Below are 26,058 nucleotides of genomic sequence, written 5' to 3' on the forward strand. Positions count from 1 at the left end.
AAAATTTTTAAAGAAATAAACTTTTGTCAAAATTGTCTATTGAAATAAAATTTTGATATAATTGGCAATAGGAATAAAATTTTGACAAAGTTTTCTTTGGAAATGAAATTTTAATAAAACTGTTTATAGAAATAAAATTTTGATAAAATTTTCTATAAAAAGTAAAATGTTGATAAAATTTTTTATAGAAATAAAATTTTGAAAAAATTTCCTATAGAAATAAAATTTTTAAAAAATTTTCTAGAATAATAAATGTTTTAGAAAATTTTCTATAGAAATAACATTTTTAGAAAATTTTCTATAAAAATAAAATTTTGATAAATGTTTGACAAAATTTTCAATAGAAATAAATTTTTAACAAACAGTTTGATAGAAAATAAATGTATAGAAATAAAATTTTTAAAAAATTTTCTGTAATAATAAAATTTTTAGAAAATTTTCTATAGAAATAAAATTTTGATAAAGGATTTGAAACAAATAGGTACAATTTTCAAAAGCCTGGGCAAGATATTAATTTCAGGTAAATTGGAGAAGATTTTTGACTGTACTTTAGAAAAAAAAGTCAGGCAAAGGGAGGACCTTTGTCTAGACCTTCTTTCTTGAAAATTTCAAGCAAATCGGAAAGTAGGGAATGGTAGAAGTACCCCTCCTCCTCGACCAGATATCAATAAAAATGAGATATTTTCACCACATTAACACCCTCTACGTACTCTGGAATTTGCAAGTAAATGCCGTTTTCGCAAACAAAAAAAAAAAAAACATCAAACACCTCAAATACCTCAGCTTTCACAAAAAAAGACAAAATTCATTTTGATATCTTTATTCATTTAAAAGTTATAGAATTATTTCCCACAAAAACGATTTGGAACCACTGTATCTCGGTTGACCTACACCAAAGCCATTGGCTCAATTTGTTAATATAACGAAACTTTTTCAGTGTTCTGTCAATGTTTTTCGATTTTTCATACTTAAAATAAAATTTCCATTTCTTTTATACCTTTCTAATAACATTATCTAATTGAATATTTATCCTGTCGTCTCATTACAGATAAAAACTTTGCACATCAAAATTCACACAAGGCGCCTAAAAATATGCAATACGCTTAACGGTTTCTATTGAATATAAGATCGCGTTGCCAATATCATCAAAGTGAATGTTTTCAAGACGCTAAATAGAAATATAATTAATGGGCCATGCGTTTGTCAAAATTCACATCACAAAAACAATTAAAAACGACGGCACAGAAATATGAACAGCAACAGCAACAACAACAACAGCAACAGCAGTATCATGATTGCAGTGGCAAAGGGCAAATGGGAGGATTTGGAAAGGTTAAAATTTCTACAGATAATAAAAGAGATTACAAAAAAAAAAACACTAAACAACAACAACTACTCTCTGCAACTACTCTCTGAATAAAATTAAATTTTTTTTTTTTTTGTTTTATATATTTATTTTGTTTAAAAAAAAATCTTTCTTTCTTATAGCGCCTTAGTGGCACCCTTAGCATACTCAGCAGCAATAATAGTGGCAGTTGTCGTAGCATTGGTCCAGGTGGCAATAACAGCGGCAACAATACGACGCCCAGTAATCAACATCATCATCATAATCAACGTAGCAGCTTCGGCAACGGTAGCTGTATCTCATCGTCATCTACGAACAATTCATGCCACCACAAGCGACGTAAGTCAAAAACATTCAAGTGTTTCAGTAGCACAGTGTTTCGCTGTTGTCTTCCTTGTCGCGGGGGCAGCAGCTCAGCAGCCCCCGCCACAAGTCCACCACATACCCCTGTGCAAACGGCTGCCACAGCTGCCGTGGACAATAGTTCAGTGAAACGCAAACGATCGGGTAAATCATCATTGGATTTGGCAGACGGTAACGAATCCTTGATAGCCACCGTCAAGAAACACTCCTTGGCCGATACCATAGCCACATCGGCGACCACACCCATTTCACTAAAGACCCTAATCAACGACGTTGAGGAGTTGGATCAAAATTATAGTGCTGTTGATATAGCAGCCGCCACCTTGGCTTCCGGTATATTGCCACGCAAAGCGGAACCGGAAACCTTAAGCGATACCAGTATATCACCTACAGCTGCGGCCGTAGCTCTACAGACAGCAGTGGCTGGTGGGGCAGGTTCGGCATCGGCCAGCTCATTGCTCTCGACCACAACATCATTGTTGTCCGTGGCCACAGCGGCTGGGCCAACGGCCATTTCCACACAATCATCACCAACCACACCACCGAATACCACAAACACCAACAGCAATCAAGGCAGTATTGTTGGGCCAAACGCAGTTGCATCGAACGTCTCCTCAGGCATTGCCGGCGGTACAAGTGGAACGGGAAATCAAACAACTGCTAACACTACCTCAACACCGTCGCGTTGTTGTTGCCCACCGCCACAAACCTCGCCATTGCCTCACATCAAAGAGGAAGAAGAGTCTGAACATCAACTCAATCGCCAACATAGCGTCCAACCTGACGACTCCAGTGAAACCACCGCAAAACGCCAATCCCAGCACCAACAACAACAACAGCAATCGTTAATTGATCAACTGTCTCCATATACCGCCAATCCTAGTGGCAGCAGTGAAAGTTGTACATCTCTGTCAGCTAACGCCGTCACCACATCGTCCAACACAGGTTGTACAGCCCAAGACTTTACCACTTCCACACCATCGCCCCGAATTAAGCATAAATTCCGCAAACAACATAAATCCGGTTGGTCTCGCATTGTCCTTGCCCCCAGTGGTATAGCGGGGGCCACTAGTTGTGGTGCCAACAATTCAAGTGAAACCCTTACCTCGAATAATAGCAGCAGTGCTGCTACAGTCAGTGCCACTGCAGCCCATTCACGTTTAGCATCGTCCTCGGTATCGGCCTTAGGGGCACCTCAATCGAATAGTTCACAACTATTACCTGCCAGCAAAATGCAAGCGGAACAAGGATCCATAGGCGATCTGCAGAAGTATCATAGCAGATACTTGAAAAATCGTCGGCACACCTTGGCCAATGTTCGGTAAGTAGAAAGGAATATTGTTTTTTTTTTTATTTCTTCGATCTAAGATTTATAGGAATTTTGGTGAATTAGTGTATAGTTCGTTGTCATTACGTAGCATTTTCATTAAAACAATGAACGTGTTCATTAATAGTACGAAATTTTTCATTAGTTAATAGGTGAAGTTCATTAAGATAAGGAAAAATTACATATAATTTATGAAAGTGTCAATTTGTGTGACACTATTACGAATCTTGTTCTATCTTTGTGATTACGTTTGATTTTGGATAGGCAACCTAGAGTTAAATCCTTGATGTTTGCTGCACCTAATATGAGGTCATGGTTACAGGATGCTATCATACAATAGATGGCCTTAAAGAGCATAGCCTTAGTGTTATGCGCAATATTTTCCAAGGCATTAAATGCGAAATGACATTAAGAATATCGTTGAAAGTTTCTTCAATATCTCTTCTACTAGGGCTAATAAGTATATCCTCTCTACAGTTCGACAAAACCAAGTATTCTTAAACCTCTACCAAAAATCAACTATATCAGTTTGAAAAGACCTAGTCATAGGATTCGAAGAGTAACGAAAGGTTTTCCTTCCTTCGCAGGCTTGTGTATAACTCATGGGATCGGTTTCATCCCAGAAAATGTATTTCTTCCAGTGACAGAGAGAACGCAGGAGGTTTAATTATTTGTGAGTGTGAGTGTTTCATTGAGAATAAAATGAGTGGTCTAGGCGAAATACAATATTTCTCAGTCTTAACGACCACTTTCCAATTAGGTTCAGTGACTGTGAGGTAGGCTATGTAGGGCGGCATATAAGATTAAACAAACAGGAATTCGGGTCACGGCGTTGTGCACGGGAAAATCGGCCTGTCTGTCTGATCGTATCAGCGTCGATGGGTCAGGGCGAAGGACCACAGAGGCAGAATTAACACAATGTGTGTCACCACTTTCCAATTAGGTTCAGTGACTGTGGGGTAGGCTATGTAGGGCGGCATATAAGATTAAGCCAGCACGAATTCGGGTCACTGCGTTGTGCACGGGCAAGTCGGTCTGTCTGTCTGGTCATATCAGCGCCAATGGGTGAGGACGAAGGACCACAAGGGGCAGAATTAACGCAATGTGTGACACTTTAATGTAACCCCCTTATCACGTTATAGTGGGATTGCAGTTTCGGTAACGTTTGCACTCACTATACCCCTGATTGGCTAACGGCAGTGCCCGCTAAGACACACTGTCCCAATTAGTGTGGTGCCTGTGATTATGGCTACTTCGAACTCACTGGCTGCAATTGATGTCGGTACTTGATTATGGGGACAATATAAGCTTTCCATCTCACCAAGAGGTCGGGGGACCAGTAACACCGTACAATGTACTGATATGTATTGCAACTAACTTCAGGTTGCTATTACTCACAATGGCCACCAAAATTTCCACATCTCAATCAAAATTTCAACAATGGCCACCAAAATTTCCACATCTCAATAATTTACAAAAATTTGAAGACAATTTTACCAACAATTACCAAATAAAAAAATGTTTTATTATTTTATTTTAGAAGTTTATTTATAATTTTTTTTTTTATCACTCCTAATAGAGACAATTTATTTGGGTTGGGTCAAAAACCTTTGTTGTTAGCCCCTATTTTTTTATATTTATTTTCATAATTTATTATGATTGTAAATCTCGTAATAAATAAATAAATTTATTTGGGTGTATAAATTATGACTTGAATTGAAAATGAGTTGCATTTTTAAATACTTTTAGTTTGTACCCACAAGAGAAAGCTAATACTTCTACAAAAGGCAGAAAGAGGGAGAACAAAAATAAAAATTATTGACTCTATAGAAAATTTTGTCAAAATTTTATTTCTACAGAAAAATTTGTCAAAATTTGATTTCTATAGAAAATTTTGTCAAAATTTTATTTCTACAGAAAAATTTGTCAAAATTTTATTTCTACAGAAAAATTTGTCAAAATAGAAAAGTTGATCAAAATTGTATTTCATAAGAAAATTTTGTCAAAATTTTATTTCGATAGAAAATTTGTCATAATTTTATTTCTATAGAAAATTTTGTCAAAATTTTATTTCTATAAAATTTATATCAAAATTTTATGTCTATAAAAGTTTTGTCATAATTTTATTTCATTTCATGTTACCCTGATACCGAAACAGGCAATTGACGTCCAAATGCATTATATCTAATTATACAATTATTTTTTATGTTATTCTCATAGAAAATTTGGTAAAAATTTTAATTTTATTGAAAATTTTGTAAAAACTTAAGTTCCATAGAAAATTTAGTAAACATTTTACTTCTATAGAAAAAATTTTATTTCAATAGAAAATTTTACTTCTATAGAAAGTAAATGTTGCCACAATTTTATTTCTATAGAAAATTTTGTCAAAATTTTATTTCTATACAAAATTTTGTCAAAATTTTATTTCTATAAAATTTTTGTCAAAATTTTATTTCTATAAAAATTTTGTCACAATTTTATTTTCATAGAAAATTTGGTGAAAATTTTATTTATATTGAAAATTTTGTAACAACTTTAGTTCCATAGAAAATTTTGTAAACATTTTACTTCTATAGAAAACGTTTTATTTCAATAGAAAATTGTGTTAAAAATGTTTGTCAAAATTTTATTTCAATAGAAAATTTTGTCAAAATTTTTTTCTGCAGAAAATTTTGTCAAAATTTTTTCTGTAGACAATTTTGGCAAAATTTTATTTCTACAGAAAATTTTGCCAATATTCTATTTCTATAATAATTTTGTCAAAAAGTTTGTCAAAATTTTATTTTCATAGAAAATTTGGTGAACATTTTATTTCTATTGAAAATTTTGTACAAATTTTAGTTCCATAGAAAATTTTGTAAACATTTTACTTCTATAGAAAAAGTTTTATTTTAATAGAAAATGTTTGTCAAAATTTTACTTCTACAGAAAGTTTTGTCAACAATTTAGTTTCATACAAAATTTTGTCCACATTTTTGTTTTTTTTTTTTTGTAGAAAATTTTATCAAAACTTTTCTGTAGAAAATTTTGTCAAAATTTTATTTCTATAGAAAATTTTCTTTTTTCTATAGAAAATATTGTTAAAATTTTATTTCTATAGAACATTTTATCACAATTTTATTTCTATACAAAATTTTGTCAAAAGTTTATTTCTATAGAAAGTTTTGTCAAAATTTTATTACTATAGAAAATTTTGTCTAAATTGTATCTCTATAGAAAAGTTTGTAAACATTTTACTTCTATAGAAAAAGTTTTATTTCAATAGCAAATTGTGTTAAAAAATGTTTGTCAAAATTTATTTCCATAGAATTTATTTTTATAGACATTTTAGTTCTATAGAAAAAGTTTTATTTCAATAGAAAATTGTGTTAAAAATGTTTGTAAAAATTTATTTCTATAGAAAATTTTGTCAATATTTTTTTTTTTTTTTTTTTTTTGTAGAAAACTTTGTCAACATTTTTTCTGTAGACAATTTTTTCAAAATTTGATGCCTATTGAAAATTTTGTCAAAGTTTTATTTCTATAGGAAATATTGTCAAAATTTTATTTCTATAGAAAATTTTGTCTCAATTTTAGTTCTATAGAAAATTTTGTCGAAAATTTATTTCTATAGAAAATTTTGTCAAAATTTTATGTCTACAGAAAAATTTGTAAAAATTTTATTTCCATACAAATTTCATCAAAATAGAATATTTGGTCATAATTGTATTTCATTAGAAAATTTTGTCAAAATTTTATTTCTATAAAAAATTTTGTCAAAATTTTATTTCTATAGAAAATTTTGTCAAAAATTTATTTCTATAGAAAATTGTATCAAAATTTTATTTCTATAGAAAATTTTGTCAAAATTTTATTTCTATAAAACTTTTGTCAAAATTTTATTTCTATAAAAATTTTGTTAAAATTTTATTCTCATAGAAAATTTGGTGAAAATTTTATTCTCATAGAAAATTTGGTGAAAATTTTATTTCTATTGAACATTTGTAACAACTTTAGTTCCATAGAAAACTTTTTAAACATTTTACTATAGAAAAAGTTTTATTTCAATAGAAAATTGTGTTAAAAATTGTTGTCAAAGTTTTATAGAAAATTTTGTCTCAATTTTAGTTCTACAGAAAATTTTGTCGAAAATTTATTTCTATAGAAAATTTTGTCAAAATTTTATGTCTACAGAAAATTTTGTCAAAATTTTATTTCCATACAAATTTCATCAAAATAGAATATTAGGTCATAATTGTATTTCATTAGAAAATTTTGTCAAAATTTTGTTTCTATAGAAAATTTTGTCAAAAATTTATTTCTATAGAAAATTGTATCAAAATTTTATTTCTATAGAAAATTTTGTCAAAATTTTATTTCTATAAAACTTTTGTCAAAATTTTATTTCTATAAAAATTTTGTTAAAATTTTATTCTCATAGAAGATTTGGTGAAAATTTTATTCTCATAGAAAATTTGGTGAAAATTTTATTTCTATTGAACATTTGTAACAACTTTAGTTCCATAGAAAATTTTTTAAACATTTTACTATAGAAAAAGTTTTATTTCAATAGAAAATTGTGTTAAAAATTGTTGTCAAAGTTTTATAGAAAATTTTGTCACAATTTTAGTTCTATAGAAAATTTTGTCACAATTTTAGTTCTATAGAAAATTTTGTCGAAAATTTATTTCTATAGAAAATTTTGTTAAAATTTTATTTCTACAGAAAAACTTGTCAACGTTTTATTTCCATGCAAATTTCATTAAAATAGAAAATTTGGTCATAATTGTATTTCATTAGAAAATTTTGTCAAAATTTTATTTCTATAGAAAATTTTGTCAAAATGTTATTTCTATAGAACTTTTGTCAAAATTGTATTTCTATAAAAATTTTGTCAAAATTTTATTCTCATAGAAAATTTGGCAAAAAAAATTATTTCCATTGATCATTTGTAACAAATTTAGTTCCATTGAAATTTTTTTAAACATTTTACTTCTATAGAAACAGTTTTATTTCAATAGAATATTGTGTTAAAAATTGTTGTCAAAGTTTTATTTCCATAGAAAATATTGTCAAAATTTTATTTCTATAGAAAATTTTGTCACAATTTTAAATAGTTCTATAGAAAATTTTGTCAACATTTTAGTTCTATACAAAATTTTGTCAAAATTTTTATTTCTCACGAAAATTGTTTAAAAATTTTATTTCTGGAGAAAAATTTGTCAAAATTTGATGTTTATAGAAAATTTTGTCAATGATTATTTCTATAGAAAATTTTGTCAAAATTTTGTCTGTTTAAGATTTTGTCAAAAATTTTATTTCTATAGAAAATATTGTCAAAATTTTATGTCTATAGAAAATTTTCTCAAAATTTTATTTGTACAGATAATTTTGTCAAACCTTTATTACTTTAGGAAATTTTGTCAAAATTTTTTTTCTTTAGGAAATTTTGTCGAAATTTTATTTCTATAGAAATTTTTGTCAAAACTTTATTCCTATAGCAAATTTTATTACAATCGAAAGTTTTCTTTTCAACAGAAAAGGTTCAACGTATTTAAACAGATGGGTCAGAAGGGGTCCCTTCATGAACCAGACAAAATGTAGGAATTTCAGAAATCGTAAACGGTGAGGGCGCAGAATACAGGATCATAGAAACAGCAATCGGAAAAATAGGGCAGGATCAAATTTATAACAATACAGCGGGAATTTTTTTTTTTTTTTTGTTAAAGTACCCATTTGTAAGTCGAATCAATTAACTATAAAGACAAAACGACTTCAACGAATAGTGTGTCGACTTATGGATAAGGAAACCAACTTTATAGTAGAGTAATGAGTTTTCTATTCTAAGGATATTTAGCATTCGTATTTTAAGGACATGAACTCTTCGGCCTCACGATATTTTTTTGCAGTGTGCAATATTTCCAATATTTTTCTAACGTTAATGCATCCAATCCAATGAGAGCTTTCTACTTTTTTGTAATTTCCATGTAGCATTTAATTGTACATTATTGAGGAATATTGTCAATTTGATTGTCTTAATTACAACTTCAAATCAATTAATTAAGATAACCTTAATATTGTAGGGAGTTTCTTTAAAAACCAATTGCATTGCTGGCTACAAAGGAAATGTAAACATAACTTCTCATTGAATGTCGATTGAAATCAATGCTGCTAAGCTATGCTGCTAAGCGATGGCAATCTATATAAAAGCAATAGTGCAAAAAATATCAAATAAAACAAATTATTAATTTTCATTGCAAAGTTTTTCTATAGAAATTTTTTTTCAAAATTTTATTTCTATAGATATTTTTGTCAAAATTTTATTTCTATAGAAATTTTTGTCAAAAATTTATTTCTATAGAAAATTTTGCTAAAATTTTATTTCTGTAGAAAATTTTGTCAAACATTTATCAAAATTTTATTCTTATATACAAAAATGTATATAAGAATATAATTTTGATAAATATTTGACAAAATTTTCTATAGAAATAAATTTTTGACAAAAATTTCTATAGAAATAAAATTTTGACAAAATTTTCTATAGAAATAAAATTTTGTTGTTGTTTTTGATTTCAGCTTAAAACCATACATTGACTAAACTACAAGTGTAGCTTAACCAACAGAGGAAAAGAATGTTTGTCAAATTTATTTGGGCAAAGCCCTATAGACTGCAAGATGGTTGGATGGACGCACGTTTCGGAATTACCACATTCCTCATCAGCATCATCTACTTGCACCAAAACTATCAACCAATTATCAGAATAAATTCAGGCAGTTTATTAAACCCAACAAAAACCACACTTGAACCCTCCGAAAAGAGGTTTTACATTGATAGCCGGCTTATGCCGAAATAAATTCGAAACAATTTTTTCGGAGGGTTCAAGTGTGGCTTTTGTTGGGTTTAATAAACTGCCTGAATTTATTCTGATAATTGGTTGATAGTTTTGCTGCAAGTAGAGGATGCTGATGAGGAATGTGATAATTCCGAAACGTGCGTCCATCCAACCATCTTGCAGTCTATAGGGCTTTGCCCAAATAAATTTGACAAACATTCTTTTCCTCTGTTTGTTAAGATACACTTGTAGTTTAGTCAATGTATGCTTGTAAGCTGCAATAAAAAACGACAACAAATTTTATTTCTATATAAAATTTTGTCAAATTTTTTATTTCTATATAAAATTTTGTCAACATTTTATTTCCATAGAAAATTTTGTCAAAATTTTATTTCTATTGAAAATTTGTCAAAATTTTATTTCTGTAGACAGTTTTGTCAAAGTTTTATTTCTGTAGACAATTTTGTCAAAATTTTATTTCTATAGACATTTTTGTCAAAATTTTATTTCTATAGAAATTTTTTTCAAAATTTTATTTCTATTGAAATTTTTGTCAAAAATTTATGCCTAAAATTTTGTCAAAATTTTATTTCTATAGAAAATTTTGTCAAAATTTTATTTTTATAGAAAATTTTGTCATAATGTTAGTTCTATAGAAAATTTTGTCAACATTTTATTTCTATACAAAATTTTGTCAAAAATTTTATTTCTAACGAAAAATGTTTAAAAATTTTATTTCTGTAGAAAAATTTGTCAAAATGTGATGTCTATAGAAAATTTTGTCAACAATTATTTCTATAAAAAATTTTGTCAACTTTTTTTTAGAAAATTTTCTCAAAATTTGATGTCTATAGAAAATTTTGTCAACATTTTTTTCTATAAAAATTTTGCCAAAATTTTATTTCTATAAAAAAAAAATTGTCAAAGTTTTATTTCTATAAAAAATTTTGTCAAAATTTTATTTTTAGATAAAAGTTTGTCAAAATTGTATTTCTATGTAAAATTTTGTCAAAATTTTATTTCTATAAAAAATTTTGTCAAAATTTTATTTCCATAGAAAATTTTGTCAAAATTTTATTTCTATTGAAAATTAGTCAAAATTTTATTTCTGTAGAAAATGTTGTCCAAATTTTATTTGTATATAAAAGTTTGTCAAAATTGTATTTCTATATGAAATTTTGTCCAAATTTTATTTCTATGTAAAATTTTGGCAAAACTTTATTTCTATATAAATTTTTGTCAAAATTTTATATTTATAGAAAAATGTTGTCAAAATGTTATTTCTATAGAAAATTTTGTCAAAATGTTATTTCTATAGAAAATTTTGTCAATATTTTATTCCTGTTGAAAATTTTGTCAAAATTTTATTTGTAGATAAAAGTTTGTCAAAATTGTATTTCTATATAAAATTTTGTCAAAATTTTATTTCTATAAAAATTTTTGTCAAAATTTTATTTCCATAGAAAATTTTGTCAAAATTTTATTTCTATTGAAAATTTGTCAAAATTTTATTTGTATATAAAAGTTTGTCAAAATTGTATTCCTATATGAAATTTTGTCAAAATTTTATTTCTATATAAATTTTTGTCAAAATTTTATATTTATAGGAAAATGTTGTCAAAATGTTATTTCTATAGAAAATTTTGTCAAAATTTTATTTCTATAGAAAATTTTGTCAATATTTTATTTCTATAGAAAATTTTGTCAAAATGTTATTTCTCTAGAAAATTTTGTCAATATTTTATTCCTATTGAAAATTTTGTCAAAATTTTATATATGTATAATTTTTTTTTCAAAATTGTAGTTCTATAGAAAATTTTGTAAAAATTTTATTTCTATAGAAAATTTTGTAAAAATTTTATTTCTATAGAAAATTTTGTCAAAATAGAAAATTTTGATAAAATATTTTTCTATAGAAAATTTTGTCAAAATTTTATTTCTATAGAAAAGTTGGTCAATATTTGATTTTTATAGAAAATTTTGGCATTGATAAATGTGGTCACAGGCGGACGGACAGTAGGATCCGTAAATCGAGTCAGGATGTGGTCCTGATCATTGTTGAGAAGGACACCATAGTGCAGGGTATAAAACAATCTAAAAAATTGCAATTTGTTACCAATAGCACCTGCTAGAGAAATTATAAAAAAAAAATATATTTCAATTTTATTTCACAATAAAACACATATTGATTTTTGCAAACAAACACAAACAAAGATTCAACAAAAGTTTAGTGAAATATTTATTAAAAGTTAAACAAGTGTTATTAACGCATTATTGTTTTGTTTTATGGATTTTCCAAATTTCTGGTTTAAGTTTTGTGGGTGGTATGATTTGCAAGATTTCCAAGATTCTAGTATAAATAGGTATCATGGACTGGCAATTAATCGTAGAAGTTTTAGCTATCGTCTTATCTTCAACGTACATCATGAAGCCCTTCGCCTTATCTGCTTTTGTTCTCCTTGCCGGTTCAGCCATGGCTAATCCTCAAATGCATCATACTCATAATATGGCAATGCCTATTTCGGCACCTATGCAACCCGTTACATTTGAAGGACCCGAAGTTGTTTATCCTCAAGGATACCCAGCTCAAATCACCAAAGATGTACCCCATTTTGATACCTTCGATGTCAAATTGCCTGGCCGCTTTACAAAAGATTTGCCTCATGGTGCTGCATATCCATCAATAGCCCGTCATGCCTATAAACCTACGGTAGGAACATTCGAAGCTCAACCAGCCATTGCTCAATGGAGTCATTTGACTAGAGATGTCCCAAGGAGTGAAGTTCTACGACCAGTGCCCTATTAAAATTGGACAATGTGATGAACGTGATCGAACATTTCTCAAAAAAAAAATAAAGATTATATATTAATAAAAATCTGAAAAGAGCATATTTATAGGTTATATTTATTTTTGGCTATATGATAGGCATATACGAATTGATTTTTTGTCACTTTCAAAACAAAACAAAAAAAGAATTGGTCTGAGTCAACTTTTAATTAATCGATATCGACTTTTTGCTAAAACACATCGTCTAATCGATTTTGAAAAATTTTCAATAACGCCATTTTTTTGGGCAAATCTTCAGAGTCTGTAGATGGTGATCATGTGGTGATAACGGGACGCCTTACCTCCTATAGGGAAGGTGATGAGCGCATATTAAGATTGTCGTTTAATTTGAAACACATCAAAATAACGATTTACGACTATATAAACCAAAAGTGGGTTTGTCATACCACCAAAAATATCACAAAAATATTTTCAATTAAGAAGTTAATTGAAGCTGAAAGCTTTTTCAATTTGAATAACAAGTAAGGAGAGTCTAAAGTCGGGCGTGACCGACTATATTATACCCTGCACCACTTTGTTAATCCACATTTTCGATACCATATCAAATCAGTGTTGTCAGACTAGGGAATTTTTCCCCAAACTGGGGAATTTTTCTCGTGGTTGGAGATATTTTTTTTCACTTTGGGGATCTGGGGATTTGACTGGGGATAAAATCGTGATTTGAGGATTTTTCTAGGGATATTTCCACTTTCAATCACAGTATTAAATTTGTTATGGAAAGTATAAAAGCGAAGTACAATAACGTTTATGGGCTTTGGTAGATTTTGCAAAATATTCCTCTCCAACTAAGAGGTAATTCACAAACTTTCTATAGAAATAAAATTTGGACAAAATGTTCTATAGAAACAAAATGTTTGATAACATTTGCTGTAAAATTAAATTTTCTATAGAAATAAAAATTTGACAATATCAGCTACAGAAATAAAATGTTGACACCATTTTCGATAGAAGTAAAATTTTGACAAACTTTTTTAAACGTATAAAATTTTGACAAAATTTTTCATAGAAATGTAATTTTGACAACATTTGCTATAGAAATAAAATTTTGACTACATTTTCTATAGAAATAAAATTGTGACAAAATTTTCTATAGAAATAAAATTTGGACAAAATGTTCTATAGAAACAAAATGTTTGATAACATTTGCTGTAAAATTAAATTTTCTATAGAAATAAAAATTTGACAATATCAGCTACAGAAATAAAATGTTGACACCATTTTCGATAGAAGTAAAATTTTGACAAACTTTTTTAAACGTATAAAATTTTGACAAAATTTTTCATAGAAATGTAATTTTGACAACATTTGCTATAGAAATAAAATTTTGACTACATTTTCTATAGAAATAAAATTGTGACAAAATTTTCTATAGAAATAAAATTTTTACAAAATATTATATAACAAGTATATACAGCAGTAAGTTCGGCCGGGCCGAATCTTAAATACCCACCACCATGAACCAAATATTAGGGTTTCCTTTGAAATTTCAGGAGGGCTTGAGGACTTGAGGAATAAATTTTAAGATTTCACCTATGAAGACCATATCCCGAAGATAAATTTAAAGATTTCACCTATGAAGACTACATCAGATTCTGGATTTATAAGAACCATTTTTGTTTGAGTTTTAGAGGAATCATTAACATCTCTTGTAAGTGTGCAAGAAAATTATAAAATAACGTCTTGATTTGAAATCTTAAATCTGTAGAAGTAAAATCTGGAAATTTTACATTGAGTTTCAAGCAATTTTCATGATCAGTGCGCCTTCTACACCCTCAAGATGTGAAGTCGGTCTATATGGAGGCATTACCAAATGGACCGATAAAAACTTAATCCGATACACGTTTTTGTGAGCCTAAAATACCAGAATATTTACAATTTCAGGCATATCAGATAAAAACTACGGTTTCTAGAAACCCAAGGAGTTAAATCGGGAGATCGTTCTTATGGGGGCTATACTAAAATATGGACCGATACTCACCATTTTCGGCACACCTCTTTGTGACCCGAAAATACCTCTAGATTTCCAATTTCAGGCAAATAGGATAAAAACTTCGGATTCTAGAAGCCCAAGAAGTAAAATTGGGAAATCGATCTATATGGGGGCTATACCAAAATATGGACCGATACTCACCATTTTCGGCACACCTCTTTATGGTCCTAAAATACCTCTAGATTTCCAATTTCAGACAAATTGGATAAAAACTACGGTTTCTATAAGCCCATGACCCCAAATCGGGAGATCGGTCTATATGGGGGCTATACCAAAATATGGACCGATATTCACAATTTTTGGCACACATATTTGTGGTCCTACAATACCTCTAGATTTCCAATTTCAGATAAATTGAATAAAAACTGCGGTTTCTATAAGCCCAAGAAGTAAAATCGGGAGATCGGTCTATATGGGGGCTATACCAAAATATGGACCGATACTCACAATTTTTGGCACACATATTTGTGGTCCTACAATACCTCTAGATTTCCAACTGCAGGTAAATTGAATAAAAACTGCGTTTTCTATAAGCCCAAGAAGTAAAATCGGGAGATCGGTCTATTTGGGGGCTATACCAAAATATCGACCGATACTCACAATTTTTGGCACACGTATTTGTGGTCCTACAATACCTCTAGATTTCCAATTTCAGGTAAATTGAAAAAAACTTGCGGTTTCTATAAGCCCAAGAAGTAAAATCGGGAGATCGGTCTATATGGGGGCTATACCAAAACATGGACCGATACTCACCATTTTTGGCACACCTCTTTATGGTCATAAAATACCTCCAGATTTCAAATTTCAGGCAAATTGGATAAAAACTACGATTTCTATAAGCCCAAGACCCCAAATCGGGAGGTCGGTTTATATGGGGACTATATCAAAACCTGGACCGATATAGCCCATCTTCGAACTTGACCTGCCTGCAGACAAAAGACGAGCTTGTGCAAAATTTCAGCACGATTGCTTCATTATTGAAGACTGTAGCGTGATTACAACAGACAGACAGACAGACAGACAGACGGACATCGTTATATCGTCTAAGAATTTCTCCCTGATCAAGAATATATATACTTTATATAGTCGGAAATCGATATTTCGATATGTTGCAAACGGAGTGACAAACTTATTATACCCCCGTCACCATTCTATGGTGGTGGGTATAAAAACAAGTATATACGGCCAGGCCGAAGCTTATGTACCCTCCACCATGGATTGCGTAGAAACTTCTACTGAAGACTGTCATCCACAATCGAATTACTTGGGTTGCGGTAACACTTGCCGATGGCAAGGTATCTTAAAGCTTCCTAACACCGTAATATATCCCACATAGTTCATACGTGGTATATATTAAACTAAAAAGGCCGATTAAATACGTATATAATTAAATTTAAAGTTTCTATAGAAATAAAATTTTGACAACATTTTCTATAGAAGTAAAATTTGGAAAAAATTTTCTATAAAAATAAAATTTGGAAAAAATTTTCTACAGAAATAATATTTGGAAAAAATTTTCTGTAGAAATAAAATTTGGAAAAAATGTTCTATAGAAATAAAATTTGGAAAAAGTTTCTATAGAAGTAAAATTTGGAAAAAAATTTCTATAGAAATAAAATTTGGAAAAAATTTTCTATAGAAATAAAATTTGGAAAAAATTTTCTATAGAAATAAAATTTTGACAAAATTTTCTATAGAAATAAAATTTTGACAAAATTTTCTATAGAAATTAAATTTTGACAAAATTTTTTATAGAAATAACATTTTGACAATGTTTTCTATAGAAATAAAATTTTGGTAGACTATTTTTGGCTCGAGTGGCAACCATGATTATGAACCGATATGGACCAATTTTTGAGTGATTTGGAATCGGCTTATATAAAAATATAGACCGATATGGACCAATTTTGGCATGGTTATTAGCGGCCTTATACTAACACCAAGTTGCAAATTTCAACCGGATCGGATGAATTTTGCTCCTCCAAGAGGCTCCGGAGATCAAATCTGGGGATCGGTTTATATGGGGGCTATATATAATTATAAACCGATATGGACCAATTCTTGCGTGTTTGTTACAGACCACATTCTAACACCATGTTCCAAATTTCAACCGGATCGGATGAATTTTGCTCCTCTAAGAGGCTTCGGAAGTCAAATCTGGGGATCGGTTTATATGGGGGCTATATATAATTATGAACCGATATGGACCAATTTTGCCATGGTTGTTAGAGACAATATACTAACACCATGAACCAAATTTCAATCGGATCGGATGACTTTTGCTCCTCTAAGAGACTCCGGAGGTCAAATCTGGGGAGCGGTTTATATGGGGGCTATATATAATTATGGGCCGATGTTGACCAATTTTTGCATGGTCATTAGAGAACATATACCAACACCATGCACCAAATTTCAGCCGAATCGGATGAAATTTGCTTCTCTTAGAGGCTCCGCAAGCCAAATCGGGGATCGGTTTATATAGGGGCTATATGTAATTATGGACCGAAATGGACCAATTTCTGGATGGTTGTTAGAGACAATATACTTACACCATGTACCAAATTTCAGCGGGATCGGATGAAATTTGCTTCTCTTAGAGCAATCGAAAGCCAAATTTAGGGGTCCGTTTATATGGGGGCTATACGTAAAAGTGGACCGATATGGACCAATTTCTGGATGGTTGTTAGAGACAATATACTTACACCATGTACCAAATTTCAGCCGGATCGGATGAAATTTGCTTCTCTTAGAGCAATCGCAAGCCAAATTTGGGGGTCCGTTTATATGGGGGCTATACGTAAAAGTGGACCGATATGGCCCATTTGCAATATTAACCGACCTACATCAATAACAACTACTTGTACCAAGTTTCAAGTCCATAGCTTGTTTCGTTCGGAAGTTAGCGTGATTTCAACAGACGGACGGACATGCTCAGATCGACTCAGAATTTCACCACGACCCAGAATATATATATACTTTATGAGGTCTTAGAGCAATATTTCGATGTGTTACAAACGGAATGACAAAGTTTATATACCCCCATCCTATGGTGGAGGGTATAATAAAATTTTAATACAGTTTTCTATAGAAATAAAATTTGCACAACATTTGCTATAGAAATATATTTTTTAAACATTTCTTATAGAAATAAAATGTTGGTAATATTTGCGATATAAAAAAATTTTGACACAATTTTCTGTAAAAATAAAACTTTGAAAAAATTTTTTAGAAAAAAAAAAAACAACTACAATGAAATAGAATTTTGACAAAATTTTCTTTAGAAATAAAATTTTAAGAAAATTTTCTAAAGAAATAAAATAGATATGAAATTTAAGTCGCCTTATGTCCTGGGGTGGAATAAAATTTTAATAAAAAAAACAAGTAAGTAAAGTCTAAAGTCGGGCGGGGCCGACTATGTTATACCCTGCACCACTTTGTAGATCTAAATTTTCGATACCAAATCTATAGACTCAAAATTTAAGTTGGCTAATGCACTAGGGTGGAACACAATTTTAGTAAAAAACAAGTAAGGAAAGTCTAAAGTCGGGCGGGGCCGACTATATTATACCCTGCACCACTTTGTAGATCTAAATTTTCGATACCATATCATATCCGTCAAATGTGTTGGGGGCTATATATAAAGGTTTGCCCCAAATACATACATTTAAATATCACGCGATCTGGACAGAATTTGATAGACTCCTACAAAATCTATAGACTCAAAATTTAAGTCGGCTAATGCACAAGGGTGGAACACAATGTTAGTAAAAAAATATGGGAAACATTTAAATCTGAAGCAATTTTAAGGAAACTTCGCAAAAGTTTATTTATGATTTATCGCTCGATATACATGCATTAGAAGTTTAGGAAAATTAGAGTAATTTTTACAACTTTTCGACTAAGCAGTGCCGATTTAACAAGGAAAATGTTGGTATTTTGACCATTTTTGTCGAAATCAGAAAAACATATATATGGGAGCTATATCTAAATCTGAACCGATGTCAACCAAATTTGGCACGCATAGCTACAATGCCAATTCTACTCCCTGTGCAAAATTTCAACTAAATCGGAGTTAAAAATTGGCTTCTGTGGTCATATGAGTGTAAATCGGGCGAAAGCTATATATGGGAGCTATATCTAAATCTGAACCGATTTCAATCAAAATTTGGCATGCGTAATTACAATGCTAATTCTACTTCCTGTGCAAAATTTCATTTACATCGGATTACAAATTTGATCATCCCAGAGATATGAGTGTAAATCGAACGAAGGATATATATGGGAGTTATATCTGAAATCTGAACCGATTTCAACCAAAATTGGCATACATATTGAGAACGTTAATTCTACTGCCTGTAGAAAATTTTACTTAAATCAGGGCAAACCTTTGGCTTCTGGGGCTATATAAGTGCATAACGGGCGAAAGATATATATGGTAGCTATATCTGAACCGATTTCAACTAAATTTGCACTCCTTGTGCAAAATTTAAAGCAAATCAGGCTGAAATCTTGGCTTCTGGGGCCATATTAGTAGATATCGGGCGAAAGATATATATGGGAGCTATATCTAAAACTGAACCGATTTCTTCCAAAATCAATAGGATTCTATTCTGACCCAAAACACATACTTGTGCCAAATTTTAAATCAACTGGACCAAAAATGCGACCTAGACTTTGATTACAAAAATGTGTTCACAGACAAACGGACATGCACGGATGAAAAAGACTGTTTTTCATATGTTTGGCTATAAACATTATATGTTTGGAACACAAATTTTTAAACACAATATTTTTGAGTGCAAGCATATAATGTTCATAAACTAGCATAACATGTTTGGGACATATATGTTAATATGTTAGAACATATTATGTTTGGGACATAAAATGTTTGTAAATATAATATGCTTGGATGCAAACATATATTAATTTAGAAATAGCCTATGAACATATATGTGTTTAGTAGCTTGGAGCGCTATTTAACAGGGAGCGATATTGAATTAAGTTGGTGTTTGTTGCTTGTTATTACAAAATTAACATTTTATTTTTCCTTGGGCAATTGATCAGCTACTTCTTTGATCCTTACAAACTGTGTGGTCCGCTGTTCGAATCCCCGTCCGGCAAAAGGTAAAGTTAAAATAAAAAAAAAAATTGAATAATTTCTTCTACAATGTTTGTATTACAGAAAAAGGTGCTAAGAACTAAAAAATGTCGTGGAAGTGAGAAAGATGTGGGGGAATATACAATTAGGCAGAAACAAAATTTTGAGCATTCAGGTCGAAAACCTATATTACCTGTTTATTTTCATAATTCATTATGATTGTAAATATATAAATAAATAAATAATATTTTGAGCACAATATTGTTTGGAAGAATTTTTTTAAGCATATAATATTTTTGGGTGCAAAATGCTTCCAAACATATTATATGTTCACAAAATAACATATTGTTTTTTGGAAGACAACATTATTGAATATGGATGCAAAAATACAAAATGTTTGGAACTTAGACTACCCAAACATATATTGTTTAGACCAATATGCTTTCAAACATATTATATATTGGAAGAGATCAAACATATAAATGTTTGGGCAATACCCAAAAATGTATATGCTTGAAGCAAAATATGTTTGGGAGTATATGTTACAGAAGCGATTTTTTATGAGGGTGTGGCTAGATCGACTCAGGGCCGGCCCTGAACAATATTGCCAAAGACACCATGTGTCTATCCAGTCTCCTGGATAGATCGATCCTCAAATCTGGGGATCGATTTATATGGGGGCTATGTACCGATATAGACCAATTCTTGTATGGTTGTTATAGACCATATGCTAACACCACGTACAAACTTTCAATCAGATCGGATGAATTTTGCTGCACCAAAAGGCTGTGGAGGTCAAATCTGGGGATCGGTTATCAAGAGGTATGTTGGGTCCATACATAAGTAAGCCGACTATGGGACGTATCGATCGATTTTGATATACCTCCCAATTTTTATCCGCCGCAATTTTTATCCGATTTAACGAAAATTTAAAATTTAGATTTAAATAGAATATGGTGTGGATCGGTCCATGTTTTGCTATAGATCCGATGTGTTAAGTCTCCCGATAGCTATGTTACTTGACAGAGTATCTGTCATCAAATCCACCTGAAATTCAATATATATATATATATATATATATATATATATATATATATATATATATATATATATATATATATATATATATATATATATATATATATATATATATATATATATATATATATATATATATATATATATATATATATATATATATATATATATATATATATATATATATATATATATATATATATATATATATATATATATATATATATATATATTTTCTAGTAACCTGACCAAGAGTTTTCTAAGGAAACAATTATATTTTTTGATTTATGGTGGTGGGTATTAAAGATTCGGCCTGGCCGAACTTAGGTCCGTATATACTTGTTTTTAATTTAAAAAATATTTTTTACTATTAAATATCCGTTATGGCATGGAATTTTTATATACACACCATAAATAGCTGTGTTAATATATTCAAAAACAAACAAATCTAAAAACTAGATCAATATCCTAATTCTAAATTTACAGATACAAGATTTAAAGCTAGATATATAGCTCCCTAAAAAAATGTCCTTGAGCAACATTTGTGGCTCGGAAGCAATACCAAAATCCTTAAATGAATGTCAAAATCTTTGGATCTCATTAAACATTTGTTAGAGTATGTCCCCATCATCTCCTCTTTGTGTTTCTAAATGCAATATTTCTTGGAATTTCTAAATAATTGCAAACCTTGTTTTTTCGCAAATTCTCCAATACTTGTGACTTATTTGTATTTCTTCAAATATCAATATTTGACTATATGATCAAAATTTTAAGTATGTTTTGTTTCTTCTTTGCTAAAATAAATTATTGATTTAATATAAAAACAAAAATATTTCCCTTGTATTTATTCAAATGGTATCATTAAGCAAATTATACTCGGTTGCATGCCAATTTTTCTGCAAATTGAGTATATAAGCAAAGATTTGCATTCACTAGAAATCGGGATTCACGAGGAGAACGTTCTTTATTGATTCTTTTGGTAAAAATGAAGTACTTTTTATTTGCCATCGTTGGTATTCTTGCCATCTCTGCTGGCTCGGCTAAGCCCCGGTTCCATTATCATGAATATGACATGAGTCATTTCCTTGATATGCCTCCTCAGCCGATCATGTATCACACCGATAGCATGGAAATGCCATCTGCACGAGCTCCATCTTGGGCTTTAAGTCATCATGACGTACCAATGAATATGGCCATACCAGCTCCATATCCACGCGAAGCTTCGACAGATGATCTTTGGCCTGAAAATGTACAAGTGTGTCCTCCAGCACCAACTCTACCTCAAGCTTCTACCGATGATTTACCTCAAGCTTCCACCATGGACATTAAGGTACGTTTGCCATTTCTGGTCTGGTTTTTGTGAATGAAATTAATTTTTCTTAATGTTTTATTTTTTATCTCTATTCTTTTTAGTTTGGACAAGAAATTGCCACACCATACCCAGCTGCCACCACTATGGATGTGAAATATCCTCAAGCCTCTACTATGGATCTGAAATATCCTCAAATTTCCACCATGGACTTGAAATATCCTCAGCCCTCAAAAACATATCCAGCTGTTACCACTATGGATGTAAAATATCCTCAAGCCTCTAACATGCATATGACCTATGCACGTAGATTGACCAAGGATATACCAAGACCACCAACTGCAGGTTTCGCTACTACTCTTCCTTTTATAATGCATTAAATCGATCAAAATTTGATTGGCTTTGTCAGCTAGTTTTTTTGTGAGAATATCCACATTAAATATATGAGTATGCTTTAAAATGTTAATTAAATAATAAATAATGAGAGTAACGGTTAGGTTGGGTCAGGTTATAGTGGCAGTCTATAGTTCCAGGCTAACTTAAAAGAAGCCGCCCTGTCCGCCTTGCATACATAAGGTCATGGCTTCAATGCCAGTTTCGAACGTCGTTCGCAATCGGCTATAGAAAGTAGGTCCCTTGTCACTGAACTAAACAGATAATCCCGCAGCACTCAACGATAAAAGAAAAGTTCACCCCCTATGGTATCACAATGGACTGAATTAGACTACTCAGTCAGCCTGAAATATCGGACTGCTACTATACCTAACCTAAACATAATAATACAGACCATTGTGCCACCACAGATGATGAACTTCTGTCTTAATATGCAAAGCTGATATATAGTTTGGTCCATATATCAGTCAATAATTGCAGGGAAATATCTGAAGAGGGGTCACCCACAGTCGCCTATATTTTTGCCACCTGTAGGAGTTGTCCACTTACTAGAGATTAATTTTAATGTCTTAACCATCCGATGGGTGTTAAGGTCCCTGTGTAAATTTTGAACTTAATTCAGCAAGGCTTAAAGTTTCCTCTAGACTACTTAATTCAGCTAGACCAAATTCATGTTATGCCAAAAGAACTTAATGCATCCATGCTAAATTGAAGTTTTCCTATAGAAAACTTAATTTAGCAAGGCATTATTCAACTCTTATTACAGAAAACTTAATTCAGCACGGTTAACTTGGAATTTTTCTACAGAAAACTTTTTTCAGCCAGACTAAATTTAAGTTTTCCTATAGAAAACTTAACTCATTCAGGCTATACTTAACTTTTCTTACAGGAAACTTAATTCAGCAAGGTTATCTTGAACGTTTTTTTACCGAAAACTTAATTCAGCAAGGCTCACGTGGACTCTTTCTACAGAAAACTTAATTCAGCCAGACTAAATTGAAGTTTTTCTATACGAAACTTAATTATGCAACGCTAATTTGAAGTTTTCCCATAGGAAACTAAATTCAGCCAGGTTAAATTGAATTTTTACTATAAAAAACTTAATTCAGCAAGGATATATTGAAGTTTTAATATAAAACAGCTTAATTCAGCTAGGCTAAGTTGAAGTTTTCCCATAGAAAACTTGATTCAGTTAGGCTAAATTGAATTTTTCCTATAGAAAACTTAATTCAGCAAGGCTATCTTGAACGTTTCTTACAGAAAATTTAATTCAGCAAGGCTCACGTTGACTTTTTCTACAGAAAACTTAATTCAGCCAGACTAAATTGAAGTCTTCCTATAGAAAACTTACTCCATCCAGGCTAAATTGAAGTTTTCCTATAGAAAATCTAATTCAGCAAGGATATCTTGAAGTTTTCCTATAGAAAAGTTAATTCAGCAAAAGTATATTAAAATTTATCTATACAATACTTAATTCAGTCAGGCAAAATTGAAGTTTTCCTATAGAAAACTTAATAGAACCAGGCTAAATTTAAATTTTCCTATAGAATACTAAATTCAGCAAGGTTATATTGAATTTTTCTTAGAGGAAACTTTGTTGAGCCAGGCTAAATTGAAGTTTTCCTATAGAATACTAAATTCAGCAAGGATATATTGAAGTTTTCCTATAAAAAACTTAATTCAGCTAGACTAAGTTGAATTTTTCCTACAGAAAACTTAATTCAGCAAGGTTATCTTGAACTTTTCTTAGAGAAAACCTAATTCAGTTTGGCTAAATTGAATAGAAAACTTAGTTGAGCCTGGCTGAATTGAAGTTTTCCTATAGATACTAAATTCTCAAAGGTTATCTTGAACTTTTCTTAGAAAAAACCTAATTCAGTCTGGCAAAATTGAAGCTATCTTATAGAAAACTTAATTCAGCAACGCTAACTTGAACTTTTCCCACAGAAACTTTATTTAGCCCGGCTAAATTGCAGCTTTCCTTTAGGAAACTTTTTTCATCTAGGATATCTTGAAGTTTTCCTATAGAAAATTTAATTCAGCAAAAGTATATTAAAGTTTATCTATACAATTAATTCAGCCAGGCAAAATTGAAGTTTCCCTATAGAAAACTTGATTCAGCAAGGCTATAGTGAACTAATATCTTATATTGAGTTCTTATTCAGGACGGCTAACTTGGACTCTTTCTGCTGAAAATTTAATTCAGCCATACTAAATTGAAGTTTTCCTATAGAAAACTTAATTCAGCAAGGATATCTTGAAGGTTTCCTATAGAAAACTTAATTCAGCCAGGCTAAATTGTTGTTTTCCTATAGAAAACTTAATTCAGCCAGGCTAACGCGAAGTTTTCTTACAGAAAACTTAATTCAGCCAAGCTATCGTGAAGGTTTCCTATAGAAAACTTAATTCAGCAAGGATATCTTGAACGTTTCCTATAGAAAACTAAAATTAGCAAGGTTAACTTAAAGTTTCCCAAGAGAAAACTTAATTCAGCGAAGGCTAACTGAACTTTTTCTACAGATGACTTAATTCAGCCAGGATAAATTGAAGTTTTTTATACAAAACTTAATTCAGCCAGGATAAATTGAAGTTTTCCTATACAAAACTTAATTCAGCCAGGATAAATTGAAGTTTTCCTATACAAAACTTTATTCAGCCAGGCAAAATTGAAAAGTTCCTATAGAAAACTTAATTCAGCCGGGCAAAATTGAAGTTTTCCCATAGAAAATTTAATTCAGCAAGGCTATATTGAACTCTTACTAATATCTTTTATTGAACTCTTATTCACCAGGACTAACTTGGACTCTTTCTGCTGAAAACTTAATTCAACAAAGCCATATTAACCTTTTTCCTATGGAAAACTTAATTCAGCTAGACTAAATTGAAGCTTTTCCATAGAAAGCTTAATTAATCTAGACTAAATAGAAGTTTTAATACAGAAAACTTAATTCAGCCAAGCTAACTCGAAGTTTTCTTACAGAAAAGTTAATTCAGCCAGGATAAATTGAAGTTTTCCTATTGAAAACTTAATTCAGCCAAGCTAACTTGAAGTTTTCCTATAGAAAACTTAATTCAGCAAGGATATCTTGAACGTTTCCTAAAGAAAACTTAAATTAGCAAGGCTAACTTAAAGTTTTCCAAGAGAAAACTTAATTCAGCGAAGGCTAACTGAACTTTTTCTACAGATGACTTAATTCAGCCAGGCTAAATTAAAGTTTTTTATACAAAACTTTATTCAGCCAGGCAAAATTGAAGTTTTCCTATAGAAAATTTAATTCAGCAAGGATATTTTCAACGTTTCCTATCGAAAACTTAAATTAGCAAGAATAACTTGAAGTTTTCCTATAGAAAACTTAATTCAGCCAAGCTAACTCGAAGTTTTCCAAGAGAAAACTTAATTCAGCGAAGGCTAACATGAACTTTTTCTACAGATGACTTAATTCAGCCAGGCTAAATTGAAGTTTTCCTATAGAAAACTTAATTCAGCCAAGCTAACTCGAAGTTTTCCTACAGGAAACCTAATTCAGCCAAG

General features: G+C 30.5%; 1 protein-coding gene across 1 annotated transcript; it reads left to right on the forward strand.

Annotated features, from left to right (window-relative positions):
* The first annotated feature begins 1,076 nt into the window (after nt 1-1,076).
* Nucleotides 1,077-4,264, forward strand: dnc (phosphodiesterase dunce). The gene is made up of 4 exons (XM_075302012.1): nt 1,077-1,332; nt 1,489-3,029; nt 3,513-3,594; nt 4,178-4,264. Exons 1-4 carry the CDS (start codon nt 1,195-1,197, stop codon nt 4,262-4,264), a joined length of 1,848 nt encoding a protein of 615 aa, XP_075158127.1. The 5' UTR covers nt 1,077-1,194.
* Nucleotides 4,265-26,058: the final 21,794 nt, after the last annotated feature.

This window comes from Haematobia irritans, chromosome 3 (assembly GCF_050003625.1).
Source record: "Haematobia irritans isolate KBUSLIRL chromosome 3, ASM5000362v1, whole genome shotgun sequence".
Lineage (NCBI taxonomy): Eukaryota > Metazoa > Arthropoda > Insecta > Diptera > Muscidae > Haematobia > Haematobia irritans.

What these genes read in the sequence shown, in the direction of transcription:
- dnc (XM_075302012.1), top strand. Translation starts at nt 1,195, where the DNA reads ATGCGTTTGTCAAAATTCACATCACAAAAACAATTAAAAACGACGGCA. An exon ending in AAATGGGAGGATTTGGAAAG is followed by an intron (nt 1,333 to 1,488) that starts GTTAAAATTTCT and finishes TCTTTCTTATAG; the next exon opens with CGCCTTAGTGGCACCCTTAG. An exon ending in CACACCTTGGCCAATGTTCG is followed by an intron (nt 3,030 to 3,512) that starts GTAAGTAGAAAG and finishes TCCTCTCTACAG; the next exon opens with TTCGACAAAACCAAGTATTC.